We start from the raw sequence: 14827 nt of genomic DNA on the forward strand, positions 1-14827 counted from the left end.
TTAATAAAACAAAAGTGTGTACAAGCTATTTATTTAAAATCTTATAATTGAGCCTGTTAAATAGATTTTCAGTGGACTACTGAATTTCAAGTTTCTATCCTCTCCTGCTGAGGTACTGAAAGTGTTAAAAAGGTTACAAATTCTCTTTTATCACGCAGAAATCTACTTTTTGACTTCAGTCTAACAGTTCTCACGATCAGTCTAGGTAGCCTATAGCTGGGCGGTAACACTACAGAGTTTAGGACTGTGTACATCTAAACTAAATCTCAGATAATGGCTACTTTTATCAAATTCTTCAAAATTATCACACACAAACTTGATTGTAAATAAACACATAAGAGATAACAATAGAACGAGTGGGAAGTGTTTTGAATAGGAAGTAACTATCTATGCAAATACAAAGAATTACAAGCTTAAATTAATCTATAGCAAATGAGCAAAATGAGGAAATGTACTAAGCTGTATGAGGACGGTGAAGCTATTTCAGAAATTTGATTCAGAATTGGGTAACGTCAAAATCACAGAATATTAAAGATCAGAGTCTAGGCTGTGCATTCAATTTTGAGTAATTGAACATGTGGATTGCAGCCGTTTGCATTGGAGGGGAAAATGTGGTGGTGATGTGTACAATGGGAATCTGCCTACGTATTATTCCTGTGTGGCTGTGAAGATTGGTAGCATGCCATTGTTTTCTTAGCTAGTGATTTCCTAGATTACTTGTGATTGTGTTCATGGGAAAGGCACTTCAGTAACTCCAAGTGTTTGGTAGTATAAACTTATCTCTCTCTCACACACACACTCTAACCAAAACTTTCAAATGACCAGGAAAGGCTGCACCCAGTTTCAATTTGCATTTTGGATGAAGGAGCTGCTCACCTATTATATTACCTGAACCTATTTGCCACTTAATGGGAGTTGAGGATGGGGGCTGACCATGTAGAATTACGCATAAGGAATTCCATCTGAGTAAGTACTACAGGATCTGGCCCTGTGATTTCATTTTTCATGTATATGTTGCTCACTCTTTTTCACAGTACATTTATTGCAGTATCATGAGCATGCTCAGTGGCAGAAGAAACAGAACAGAAGAATCAAAGTGACATTGAGTAACTATACATATTAAGCTTTGATGCAGAAACGTATTGTTTGAAAATATTGTGTGTGGCGCAGGTCTGTCAATTAAAGCTAATTATTTTTTCTCTGATCAGTAAGAATGCTATCTTGTTTTAGGCAGGTTTCTTTGAAATGTACATCTTTTATACAACTTCATTATAGGAAAATACTTCCTCCAAATTACTTTTATTTCTGGGTTGCTTCGCTATTGACTCAAATGGTCTACGTTGAGTAGTTCTCTCTGCTTTGATAATTAACTTTTGATCATTACTGAATTTAGCAGCTCTAGTCAGATGTGTTCATAGTCATCCTCGTCAATTACTTCAGTGCTCATCACCTTTAATCTTTGAACAAAATGATCTCATTGAGCTTCCATCAGCCTTGCTATAGAGTTAACAATTTCTGTTTCGTGTCTTCATGACTCAATTTGTTTTAGACGTGAGGTGAGCTTTTGATTATTAATTTAAGATATTTCAAAGACAAACAATCTTAAAAGTGAGTTATTCTGTGCAATTTATATTCTGGGCTTTTACAAATAAGAAAAGGTTTTTAAAACCCAGAATGATTCCTGAACTTCACACATTAAAATGACTATAAATAGAGTAGGTAGGAGGTTCCCAAATCATGATACATGAGGTCTGAGCGGGAGATCACATTGCAAAAGACTGGAATGAAAATGAAATAATATAATGGGATTCAATGAGCATTAGGAGGTTACATCATGGGATTGCTGCTAATTTTGAGTTTGAAAATGTACATTAAAATAATTTAAGATGATTAGAAAATGGAGACCAGCCTGAACTAGACAGTTATACTGCTTTAATTTGTAATTTCCTTCTGATTTTTTACAATTATGGTACTAGTTATATACCATATCTCTCTAAAATTATCCTCTCTCCACAGCTGCCCCTCTAGCCAGACACAGGATGAGAAGGAGAAAGAAGATAAATTGGAGGAACAGATGAAGGGCAGCAGCAGTTGCAGAACGAACATTCATAGAAACTTTTTGGGTGTTGGGGGATGGTTTTCCATCGCATTCAGGGAACTCACATGTGAACTCCAGATGTGAGCAGCACAGAACAGTAATAGAGAAGTGAAAGAAATGTGTCCCTACAGGCTGGATAAAGAGACAAGTTTCACTAATTGTCATGCAAAAGAAGGCACTGGCAAATAACCGTCACCCTATTCTAGCCTATGGCAAGGATTCCTTCCATGAACTGCACTGTGGGCCAAAATAGTGTCTGTTTTTCTGGTTATCAATCAAGGCACTAATCTTTCTGATGGACAGACACTGTGTTTTGGGCAGTGCAATGCGCCTAGAGCACCGAAAATACACGCACAGTAAACACTCAAGAAGGGCTAGTCAAAAAATGTTGGTCAAAATTGTCTTTTGATGAAAAACTGGGTTTTTGAATAAATGAAATTTTCCACTGAAAGTATTCGCTTTCTGCGGAATATGTAGAGTTCTCACTGGAAAACTGAAATCCGAAAAGTTTGCAGCCAACAATGTTTGGGTTTTACGGAGACAAGTTGAAATGTTCTGGAGAACCCTTCTCCCTCAGGTGTGAGCAGCTAAACTATCCCATGCAGGTATGTTCATGACTGACCATGCTCTCCTCTTGTTCAGTCAGTGGAACAGACGATCATCATTGAAAGCCCAATTCAGCACCCCCGGCACTAATGAAAATCTTTCCATTGACTTCCATGGAAGTTAAATCAGGCCCTTTGCAAATGAACACCGCTCTTGGAGGTTGCGCTCTGTCCTTTGGGTCACTGATAGGGTGCTGAGTCATGAATTAAACTACTAAGAATGGATGGTTCTGGACCTTGGTCTGTTTCTGTCATTAGACAGTTGGTCTCAGCTGGAATTTTCTGTGGGGTGGAGAAGAGCACAGTGCGCATGAAGGAAGTTGTGCAAAAGTCAGGAAAATTGTGCTGGGGGTCACAAGCCTCAAGGGATCTCTGTCTTTTTTTAATGCTGTGGCCACAGTCTCCTCTACCTGTCCCCTAACATCAGTGGAGGAGATTCTGTTTCTTTCTTGCTAATCATCTTTGACATGAAGTTGGAAACCTTGTCACAGAGATGCTGTGTGTGGTGTGCTAGGGCAGCCTCACCCTGAGGATGAAAAGCTGGGATCACTGAATCTAGGACAGAAAAAAATGGAACGAGCACGCACTCTTCTCATCCCAGAATATTCTTGCGTGTAGCCCCTGATTTCCTTCAGAAGGCAAATAAAAGGAGTAAAGTAGCTGAGATCAGCTTTAGAGAGGACCAAATCACCACATCCAGGGTAGCTATAGACCCAAATGGTGTACATGCTTCCCATAGGACTCTTCATGGGTATGTATTAGATACAGAGCATCTCCGCATCTTTCTACACCTTTGAGCAATACAGCACCTTTCAGGGCTTTACAAGAGTTCTTCAGGAATATTAAGGGGGGATTCCACTAAGTTGGAAACTCCTGTTTTAGCTGGTGCAGTGCAGGCTGGGTAAAATTTGCAGCCTTTTAGGGATAACAAAGTTTGAAAAGAAATGGCACGTCCATCTACAGATGGTGGCGCATCTTCCAGTAAACTCCACTGACTTACCGTAAAGATGCTTTTGGGTCACTGTGTGCAATGGCCAGCATTTCCCCCAAATTTCTACATTTACTAAGGGAAACGGTGGATGCCAAACTGAAGAAGCATGAAATGCAAAATATGGCCAGTTCCCATTCTTCCTGGCATGTTCCAAATGAAAAGAAGACACTGAGACAAGAAGCCCAAAGCCAGTGTCTTCAGCAATGCTTCTCAATGTACTGTGGGATTTTTCAAAATCGTACAAAACATCATTTGCTGATGGATGCTAGTTGTAAGGCAGGTAAGGTGGAGTGGGACAGAGGAAGTGTAAACAATAATTTGTCCTTCTATAACACCTTCTTTTGGGAAGGTCTCAAGATGTTTTCCAAGTTATAATTAACTCTCACTATGCTCCTGACAGATGTAGTTGGTATTATTTATATCCATTCCACTGCGGGGGAACTGAAGCACAGAGAAATTAAGGGATTTGGCCAAGGTCACACAGGAATTCTGTTGCACAGCTGAGAATGGAACTCCCAATGCACAGCCTCACGTGTTAACCACAAGAGAAAAATATCCTCAAACGGCAAAGGAAGGAGAAAAAGACAAGAAAATTACAGAGGATAAAACAAAAACTCCCCCTAAAAGTTGCCCCAAGAAAAGAAAGATAAGTCTAAGGTGAAAGCCTAGGGCTGAGAACCAAGAGAACAGTATTTCTGCCACTGACCATTGTGAAACTGTAGGCAACTCACATAATCTACATGTGCCTCAATTCCCCACCTATAACTCATGGAGAATAACACTTTGTATTTACCTCATTACTATCTTACGGGTAGGTTTGGCTTATTAATATTCACAAAGTGCTTTGAGATCCTTGGATAAATGTGTTCTTAAATTGTTAAGTGCTATTAATGAGTATTACTTCTCCAAAGCTCACATGAGTTAAAATGGCCTTTTGTCACAGCAAAAGGAAGAAGTATACACAGCCATATCAGCAGCAGCCTCTCTTACCCCAATTTACTTGCAGTTTATGCACTTAGATTCCCCTTTGTAGTGAAGGTCTTTATCTCATTCCTCAGAGAGTCCCTCATCTTTTTCCTCCTCTAAACCAATGAATAGTTACCCAGGCTTGAGAAGCAAAAGGGCAGAATCAAAGAGCAACAGCAGAGGCAGTGCTAGGAAAGATGTGAGGCAATATTGGTATTGTTCACACTGCTCATTTATTGCCTATGCAGGATTTAAGAGTTCAAGGGCTATAATATATATTTCATACATAACCCGTTACAAACAGGCACTGGAGAGATGGATGTAACAACACACATCAACAACTTCTGTGCTGCTCTTGGGCTGCTTTTGTTTGTTGCTCAGCTCGTTGGTTCATTTAATTGTGTACTAAGTAATGAGGCTCCAAACATTCTGCACAATAACTGAGTTGGAATTTTTTTGGGTAGTTTTGTGACAGACCAATTTTCTTTCTGTGAAAACCAAATTCATGAAAGGTGCAGAACAGTCCATGTTCCTACAAGGGGTGGGGGGGTTAACTTTCAGTCTGTTCACAGGGCAGATTCCCCCCTGCTGGCACAGCAAACTGCACCTCCCTTCGCCCACTATTTCTGCTGTGCCCGGGGGATTCACCCCAGTGGGGTTTACGGCACTCAGGTCTCACCACCATTCACCCATAGGTGCTCCTCTGGGGAGCATAGCTTTAATCTCCACTGGGATTCCATGTTCCCTGCTTGCAGAGGCTGACAACTGGCTGTGCTCCCTCAGTTCCTTCTACTGCTTTTCCAGCTGATGACACCCACCTTTGTGCTGGCCACCTGTGGGCCCATCCACCTTGACTATAGTAGCTCCCCATGTCTGTGTGTCTGAATCTGCACTGGCCCTTAACTTAAGCTGGGGAAAGGCTGCCCTCACTTTTGCTGGTTATCATTTGACGTGTGGAATTAGCTAACAAGCTAGTAGGGCTGTATTTTCTGCCTCTGTTCCAGGTATATGACGTCTGTGCTGTGATCAATATTACTTGGTCATTTCATGTGGGTAGCATGAACCCCCCTCCCCCAACAAAGGTGAAATGCCTAGTTAAGAGAGTACTAAAGAGTGTGTTAAGTGTGTGCTTGTTTGTGGATAAGCAAGGAGAGGACCTCTCTATAACATCATTTATCAATCCTTTCCCTCTCTGCTAGGACTGTCTGGCTGCCAGGCATCTTTGTGTTTTGTTTTTCCCTATTTTTTTCTATGTCTGATGAAGCTGAGAGCTGTTTCACACCAGCCAAATTGGTCAAGGAAAAGACAATCCAGTGTCCTCTGACTAAAATGGCTGCTCCATCCCCTCCTTTTCTGGTATGTGCAGTATGTATTCCATAGCCCTATTGAGGGCCACACCTGGAACCTTCATGACAAACTTTTGTTTGGTCAATTTCCAGCACAGTTCCATAGTACCATACAGTGCAACCATACGTTCCAAGGGTCATTTAAATCGCCTTGTCATTGGTAGATACATTCCTGTATGATGATGTACTGAAAAGATTAAATAAAATGTCAATGACCTGAAAGAGTTACAAGTCCTAAAATCTGTGGTATTCTAGTGTTTTGAAATTGTGTATAAACTTTATCTGACATATTCTTTACAAGACCTCAGAGGCATTACTGAATGCAGTGGCCACAAGTGTGTATGTGGCACAAAAATACTATGAAATGAATTCCCATGACTATTGTAGGCATTGTTACCAGCCATACAATCTCTTATTGCCAAAAATTAGTCTTGTAAATCAGGAGTATCCTGGGGCAAAGTATGCCCTGTGTATGGGAAATAAAGCTGTTTCATTAGTGTTGCACAGAATAAAATATTTCGAGTACCAAGCAAAAATGGAATGGGGTATCAAGAAGAGACATTTCTCCATAAGAGGATCTTTCTTAGCTTTTAGAATGAAAAAGGTTGGCATATGGCTACACTATCCTAATGGCTTCTGTTTTCACTAATGGCTGAATGAAAGCAGTTCCCTACAGCTATAAAACATGACTGTATATCTTAAACACAGCTATGTGGGGTCTCCATCAAAACAAATTCTGCTGTGGCAGCCACCAATGTTGCACTGCTTTGTCTGGGATTTCAATGGAACTCAGTGACAGATAAACTGTTTACATTAAAAGACTCTATCAAAGTTATTTTGCACCTAGTTTCATCCTAATCCATCTGATTTTTCTATAGCTTTGACAAGGCGACCTCTCTTGCTGTGTGTGCAGTATTGATGTCATTACTGAAGAGCTGTCCCTCAGCCTGTCTGCTGATAAAGTAAATGGAAATGTGGAGAAACCTTGGGGAGGCAAACAACTTGTTCAGGATCTAGCTAAAAAACAGGAAAAATTACAACAGGAAAGGGTATCCATTGTTGCAACTAGTATGGTTACTATATCACTTTAAAACAGTGCTGTTTACATGATGAACATGTACTGAATCTTTTATATTCACAAACCTTAAGCCAAAAAGTCTGTTTTAATTTAACTTGAATAAATGCTTTGAAAGTTCAATGTGCATTACAAGAATCAGAAGCTCTCCCTACGGCTGACAGCATTTTTAGACTCTCAGCTACAAAGTAATTCATTTTGCATGCAATTATCTAATACTAACCTAGCCAAGAAAGAGTGTTTGGATAAACTATAAAACTTAGATCATGGACATGGATTATATAGGAGGTGTCTTGTGAATGCATGGTTATCACACATGCAAAAGGTAATCATTAAGTGAAGGAGAAAAAAAACAAATAGAAAAGATAAAAATGTTTCATGGATTGTTCTGCCAAAAATACTATGTACATAAAATATTCAGAATAATGGAACAGATCTGTAAATGGTATCAAAGTTTCTTTGGTTCAAAAATACACAGATATGCAGCAATGTGCTTTAAATTAAGTGCACGTTTCAAAGGTTATGAAGATTATTCCTTAGGAAGAACAAAGACGAGCTGGTTAAAGAAAACTGGGTACACTGCAGCTACTTAAAATACTGTATCAGGGCACAATCCTTTTGGATGGCTCTGAGCTCAAAGCTAAATTGAATTATGCAGAGCTACTTTAAAGAACAAAAAATACTAACCTGTGTTTTATCTAAGCTCTTTAAGATGAACCGAGTCACTAATTAAACCCCCGCCCCCACTATTCTGCCTATGTTTCTGGGTTGTTTTTTTTTGTTTAACTAAGTAATAGTACCATCTAAAGGCTCTATCCTTCCTTACAGAACACTGTTAACAGAATCCCTGAAATGCATTGCCAAGTTTTAAGCTTACTAATACATGTCTGTCCTTTTCTTTGTATTTATAATCCCACAGCCAATCTGAAACTATTGGGTAATGGGAGCATTCTCTGCAAAGTAACAAAATCTTAGTGATGCATCAAAATTCTGTTCAATGACAGTACTGTAAGAATTCAAAATCCAGGGAACTGCTTAAGTTAAATATAATGATTTCACTCAATAATACATTAAGCAGATGTTTACCTGGCGTTATGAATTTGTGCCACAAATATCTATTGGGTTGGTCAGCGTGCATATTAAAAACCACCGAAATAGGTCAAATTGTAGATAATGTAAAACTTTCAAGACAGCAATTTTAATAAAACTGTCAATACAATTTTCTCTGCGAAAACATTTGAAACTGATTATGTTGCTTACATTGAAAGAGAAACACAAGGTCTATATCTTTAGATCTTTTATTGAACTGTGAGCACAGCATCAATAACTGCTTCTCAGCTGTAAATGAAAATTGATTCCAGATCTAACCCCTCATCTTAAATGTGTTCCTTTAATCCCAAATCACCCACAATGGAAAGCAAAAGAATCAGCGTTATGCGTGACACAAAGCACGTGTCCCCTGCTTTGTTCTAAGGTGACTGCACTGATGATGATGCTTCTCCCAAAATGTTAGCAGGAGATTTAAGAGATAACTGTAGCTTTTCAGATGGTGGCCCATAAAGCAATGTGATGAATTCTGCACCTGGATTGGAACAACTTGCTCCTGCTTCATCACAATGATCGATATGGTTCATAGATTCATAGGATTTTTAGGTCAGAAGGGACTGTTACGATCATCTAGTCTGACCTCCTGCATAACACAAGCCAAAGAACTTCACTCAGTAATTTCTGTATTGAGCCCACAACTTCTGTTTGAGCTTTAGCTTTTAAGAAAGATATCCTGTCTTGACTTAAAGATTGCAAGTGATAGAAAAACCACCTCATTCCTAGGAAGGGGTTCCAATAGTTAATTACCCTTACTGTTAAAAATTTGCACCTGATTTCTTGTGCCTTATTTCTAGTGTGAATTTTTCTAGCTTCATCTTCCAGCCTAACATAACTACTGTCAGAAATCAATTCCCCCTGCTGGTATTTGTTGACTATGGGCAAGTTACCTCTTAACCTTCTCTTGGATAAACTAAATAGATTAAGCTCTTAAGTCTCTCACTGTAAGGTATGTTTTCCAGATTTCAAATAATTCTTATCTCTCTTTTCTGAACCCTTTCCAAATTTTCAGTATTCTTTTTAAAGTTTGGATGCCAGAACTGGGCACAGAATTCCAGTAATTGTCTCACTGATACTTGATACAGAGGTAATATTCCTCTTCTTATACATCCAGGAATTGTGTTCACACTCTTAGTTACAGCATTGCACTAGGAACTCGTGTTTGGTTGGTTCCTCCCAAGAAGTGTGAAACAAAAGGAAGAACCTGATTGGCAGGTGGAAAAAGCAGGCTGCAGTTCAGATTTTGGGTTTGGACCCTACTCTAGTTATTTCACTGATTGCAAATAAATATTTGTGCTGGCTCATGGGACTGGGAGAAATAGATAGCTCAGCAAATCATAGTCTAAAATTATTTACTTTCATTTAAGATGGTAATTTAAGATGGTTCATTTAAGATTATTTACTTTCAGTAGATGGTACATTTTTGCACCCTTAAACCTTGGGCCTATGTTGGCCTATGTTACAAACTGCATAAAGTACAAAAATAGTGATTTTGGAGGACAAGGTAAATCTGAAAGGTAAAATAAAAGAGAGGAGACAAAATACAAAGATATTGGACAAACTGTTAAGATGCTTTTAATCTTTTCTCTCCCAGTTACAGTATGCACATGTGTATATCTGAATTTCAAGCATCATTTGACTGCAAACTCTTACGTTAAAAAATTAGTTTTGTAACTCAGTGCCCCACAGCTGAATGTTTGGTATGTTATAATTTGTATATTGCAATAGTCTCATTCCAGCTCTCATGAATGATCATTTTATATATTCTAGGAAACAGCATTTTGCCTTTAAACATGCCATAACTGTTTTGTTAGTGTTTATGTATCTGATCAGTACAACTGATCAATGTTTTCTTTTTTCTTTTTTTAAATAAACATGATCAAAACTTGTAAAGTGTGAAAGAATCCAACAAGTGAAACACCTGACTGCTACACCAGAGCTCTACTTCTCCACTTGCCCAGGTCCCAATGTGGGATGCAATCTGTGACAAAGATCCACAATGAAGGATGTGCACAAGTTATTAATGCAGGAGACTTAACATGGGATTCTTCCCTTTAATGCATTCAATGCTTTTTATTCCCTCCATTTCATGATCTTCTATTTCTGATGTAACTAAAAGTGAGGGCCTGCACATTTGGGTGGAATGCTGGAAATGAGCAATGCCCCTTGAAACAAAGGACAATTGGGAGAGCTTTTCCTTTCCCAACAGATTATTTATTTTTGATACCTGATTGAAGAGTGTACTCTTGGGATACCTAAATATGCAGCAAAGCATCTGTTTTTTAAAAAATACTTGGGATTGCTCAGAAGGTTTGAACCTCCTGCCTAGTGTGAAAACAGGGTCAATGCTAAACAGAAACTCTCCTTTACATGTATTGTAGAACCCTAAGAAACCAAATGAATGTTCCTTACTGTGTTCCTTACTTCTTCTCTTTGAACCTGGTGTTGCCAATGGCATTACTAGAAAGTGACACCTGGGTTTTTAGTGCAATGGTATTAGTGTAAGACCCATAGGTTCCTTGTTTTTCTGAAAGACATTAAAGTTATATCCAAAGCCCATCACAGTTGATGGGAATCTTTTCATTGACTTCAGTGGGCTTTGAAACAGGCCCTTACTCACTTCAGCCCCTGATTCTGCTCTCACGGTTGCTGGTGTGAACACAGAGTAACTCCACTGATATCAGCGGAGTAACACCAATATGAAACTGGTGTGAGATCAGAATCAGGCCCAGAGTATCTGCCTGCCTGCCATTATTCTAGTTTTGAACTGGTACTGACATTGCCAAAGAGATTACATTGGGCCTCACATTATACATGTTACATTTTAAAGGATGATTTGGGCAACTTCCTTTGAGTGATATGTCCAATCAAGCAGGGCACTTGTTAGTCAGACAAGCTGCACAAGATTATACAACTCTGCATTGCATACATGTAGGCTTTTAATCCTTCGACTTGTGAATGCTTGACACTGGGTTTCTGTGTTGGAAAAAACTGACTCATACAATCCAGGTGCGAATGGATACTACGAAGTATATATTTCTTGGCATGCCCAGAAGGAGGAAGTGGGAGGGGTAGCGGCAAAATTCAGATACTTTGAAAAATAAATGAGAGCGCTCAGTTAAAAGCAACATTTCTGAAGCTGTAGGTAAACAGACATCTCAAAGGAGGTTTGCATCATTCTCTTTTCATATTCCTAATGATCAGCTGGACACTCTGAGAGTGTCTTATCAAGGAAGAAAGTAAGAATGCCCACACAATACAACATTCCACATCATAACAATTATGACAACAACATCGAAAATTTGCTGTCATTGGTGCTCTGCTTTACTGTTTTATGACCTAAGAAAGATATGGAGCCAAATTGATCCTTGATTTAATTCCATTGTCTTCACTGAAATTATATCAGGGACGAATTTGGCTCAAGGTGTCTAGACTTTCTTATTAAAAATGCTGAAAATATGCATGTCCCCCATTTTATTTCTCAGCAGTAACTGTAAATATTTATAATGCAGAATGGAAGAAAGGACAATGGTATCAGCAATTTTTCTGCAAATGCTTTTTCACTAATGTCCCCTGTAGTCTGAAAGATGTCTGCTATTGATTCACAGCCCGGTCCTGATGCTGTACCTCTGGGAAACAGGAGTGTATCACTAATATTTACATTAGGATTAATGATTGTGGACTCTAAACCCTTTGCTCAATGGCTGGAACAAAAGTTCCACTGATTCTCCACTGCTTTGGACTACAGTCATCTACAGTGCAAAGAGAGTGTAAAGTGGGTGCAAACCATTACTCCTGGTAGGAGTGAGTGGAGAACTCTGATTTGGGAGCATTTTACAACCCTTTTCACAGGTGTAAACAGCGACACAAACTGGGTGCAAGGCACCGGAGTCAAGATGATTAACTGGGGAACTAAAACAAAGGCTAACAGGACTTGTCTCCCCTTGAAAATTATTCCTGAATAACTCCATGTATAGACACTCTTAGGCCTGGTCTACATTACAGGGTTAGGTTGACATAAGCTACCTTGCGTTGACTTAGCTGTGGAAGTGCCTTCACTTAAATTTGGCTCTTGATGACGTACGTGCCTCTCTATGCCGATTTAGTAACACCACCTCCCCAAGCGTCGTAGAGTCATGGTCAATGTAATTAGGTCAATGCAGTGTCAGTGTAGACACGGGGTTGTTACTGGCATTCAAGAGCTGTCCCACAGCACCCCACACTGACAATACAATCAATATAAGCACTCCTGGTGAGGATGTGCTCTGCTGACCCAAGGAGCCAGTGTGCATACACACAAGCGTTTTAATAACTGCGGTGGTGATATGCTGATAGAAGTTAGGTTGACATAATATTGTAGCCTAGACATGGCCTTATTCTGGAATAGGAGTACCATGTTCCTGTTAAACTTAACCCACTTTCAAAGTGAATTAAACTGGAACAGGGTTCTCTTCTTTTGGAGTAAGAGTGTCAGAACGTGTGACTATTCATAATCAGTTGTTTGGGAATAACTATTCCAGAATAATTCAATGTGTAGGCAAGCCCTGTGGTGATGGAGAAGTCTACCCAGGAACGGATTTGATACAGATATAATATAAAATAATATGTAACCCCATTCAACTGATGAAGATATTGTCAGATATGTATGTGATATGCACATGTCAGAATTTTACCTGTTCATGGTCATCTTCATCACTGCTGAGTTTTAGATCATCTTCAAGCATTCTAAAAAAAAAACAAAAAACCATAATTACATTTAATGAACTAATTTTATAAATTATAGGCCAAATCTAACCCTCAATGAAGTCATTCAAAAAACTCCTAGTGAGTTCAACTGCAGCAGGATCATGATCTAAAAAAGAAAATTGTGAATACACTATAATCACCACATTCCTTTTTATGTGAATAAAGGCGAGGATGGACTACTTTGAAAATGACTCCATTGCAAATGCCTACAATTAGCCCCTCTTTCATGTCCTCTTCTACCTGCTGACTGGCCCATAGTGTTTAGCTTACCACAAATGGATATTTCTAAATTGGGAGAAAGAAAAGGAGTACTTGTGGCACCTTAGAGACTAGCAAATTTATTTGAGCATAAGCTTTCGTGAGCTACAGCTCACTTGCATCCGATGAAGTGAGCTGTAGCTCACAAAAGCTTATCCTCAAATAAATGTGTTAGTCTCTAAGGTGCCACAAGTACTCCGTTTCTTTTTGCGGATACAGACTAACACGGCTGCTACTCTGAAACCTGTCATTATGCAAGGCACAGCTTCTCTCCTTTGCTGGAAACAGAGAAAGGGCTTCCCCCTCTTCTTGATTTAGGCAACTGCTGCCCCATATCTTTCTTGACTGGTGATTTGAGGACCCACCAGGCAGGGGATTGTGAACTGGGAATACCAGGAGGAGCTGGTGCCTGTTTGAAGAATTTCTGCCCCTTCCAGCGTTCCTATCAGGAGGTACAGTAGTATCGGAGGGAAAGACAAGAGTTTTCCATGCTAGGAATCTCCTCTACACGGTCTCTCTTCTACAGGGGAATCTGTCACACCACTGCTCCCTGTTCCCTCTACAGGACAAGGGGAAGGAGGACACCATGCTGCCCCCAGCTCTCTCCCCATTTGGGAAGGAGAAGGGATGAAAAATATATACTACCATATTACTACCTATTTTATACAACATCTCTCTTTTGATAAATCTGTACATTTTTGAAGTTCAGGAATAAGATATTTCCATGTTTTGGAAAAGAAACCATTTTTACCTTCTTTTACATCAGTCTAGATTCTCCATTTTCCTGACGTCTAGAATAAGAGTTGGGAGCCACCAAGTATATGCTCCTATCCAACTACCCAAAGCTACATTGTGTGAGTGGCAATGGGTGTTCTTGGGGCTACATTTCTTCTGTTACCCCAGTCTCTTTTCTACACCAAATCCCTTTATCACTAGATAACGGAACAACATATCAACATGCATCATCAAGACCTCTCATGATAGCCACTGAAATTGGTGAGCTTCCTCTATTTTATTTTGATCTCCTTCCGCCTCTGCAAGAGACTTGCAAACTGCAATTATGGATTTCATGTTGATGGAGCTTGGAGTCTATGAATTTTTACTGTTAGTCTTTAAATAACAGTAACAATAAATGAGTGTTTTGTTTGGATGGTCTTTTGTTTGAAGACTACCACTAAATCATGGCTGGCTGCAAGGGGACAGTATTGCAACTGGTCAAATATCAGCCCTCTCCAAACCCTGCTGGTGCTTTTAAAAGAGAAAGTGTAAGGAGAACTTTAACTGGCTAGTAAGTCATCTGTCTTTTAGTGACCTCTGTTGTCAGGCAGCTCAGTGGTTACAAAGTATCTGGACATGAAACTACTAGTCATTAACCTCTTGATAAATGGCAGATGCCTCCTTGTAAAATGTGAGCTCATAGAAGTAAGTCTGAGGTATGGATAAGGAATTTTTCCATCCAAAACTAAGAAATCTGCAGGAAATATTAATCTTTAGAGGGCTAGATTTTAGTGATCAATGGGAACTTTTTATGTTGTTTATCTAGCAGACACATTCATTTGTTTCTACAGTGGTACTGCCTGCTGCACCATTCACAACAACAGATCATTGCAGCTTGAGCTATCCGTAGCCCTTAACTGC

The 14827-nt window shown here is 39.4% G+C and overlaps 1 protein-coding gene across 3 annotated transcripts in view; it reads right to left on the reverse strand.

Annotated features, from left to right (window-relative positions):
* AFF2 (ALF transcription elongation factor 2) overlaps nt 1-14827 on the reverse strand; it is a 412391-nt gene that overhangs the window by 96499 nt on the left and 301065 nt on the right. For all 3 annotated transcript variants that reach the window (XM_075132559.1, XM_048863483.2, XM_048863485.2), the window contains exon 8: nt 12859-12910. In XM_075132559.1, the coding sequence (XP_074988660.1) occupies nt 12859-12910 (52 nt within the window). The remainder of the gene's footprint in view (nt 1-12858; nt 12911-14827) is intronic.

The sequence above is a fragment of the Caretta caretta genome, chromosome 9, assembly GCF_965140235.1.
Source record: "Caretta caretta isolate rCarCar2 chromosome 9, rCarCar1.hap1, whole genome shotgun sequence".
NCBI classification, from domain to species: domain Eukaryota; kingdom Metazoa; phylum Chordata; order Testudines; family Cheloniidae; genus Caretta; species Caretta caretta.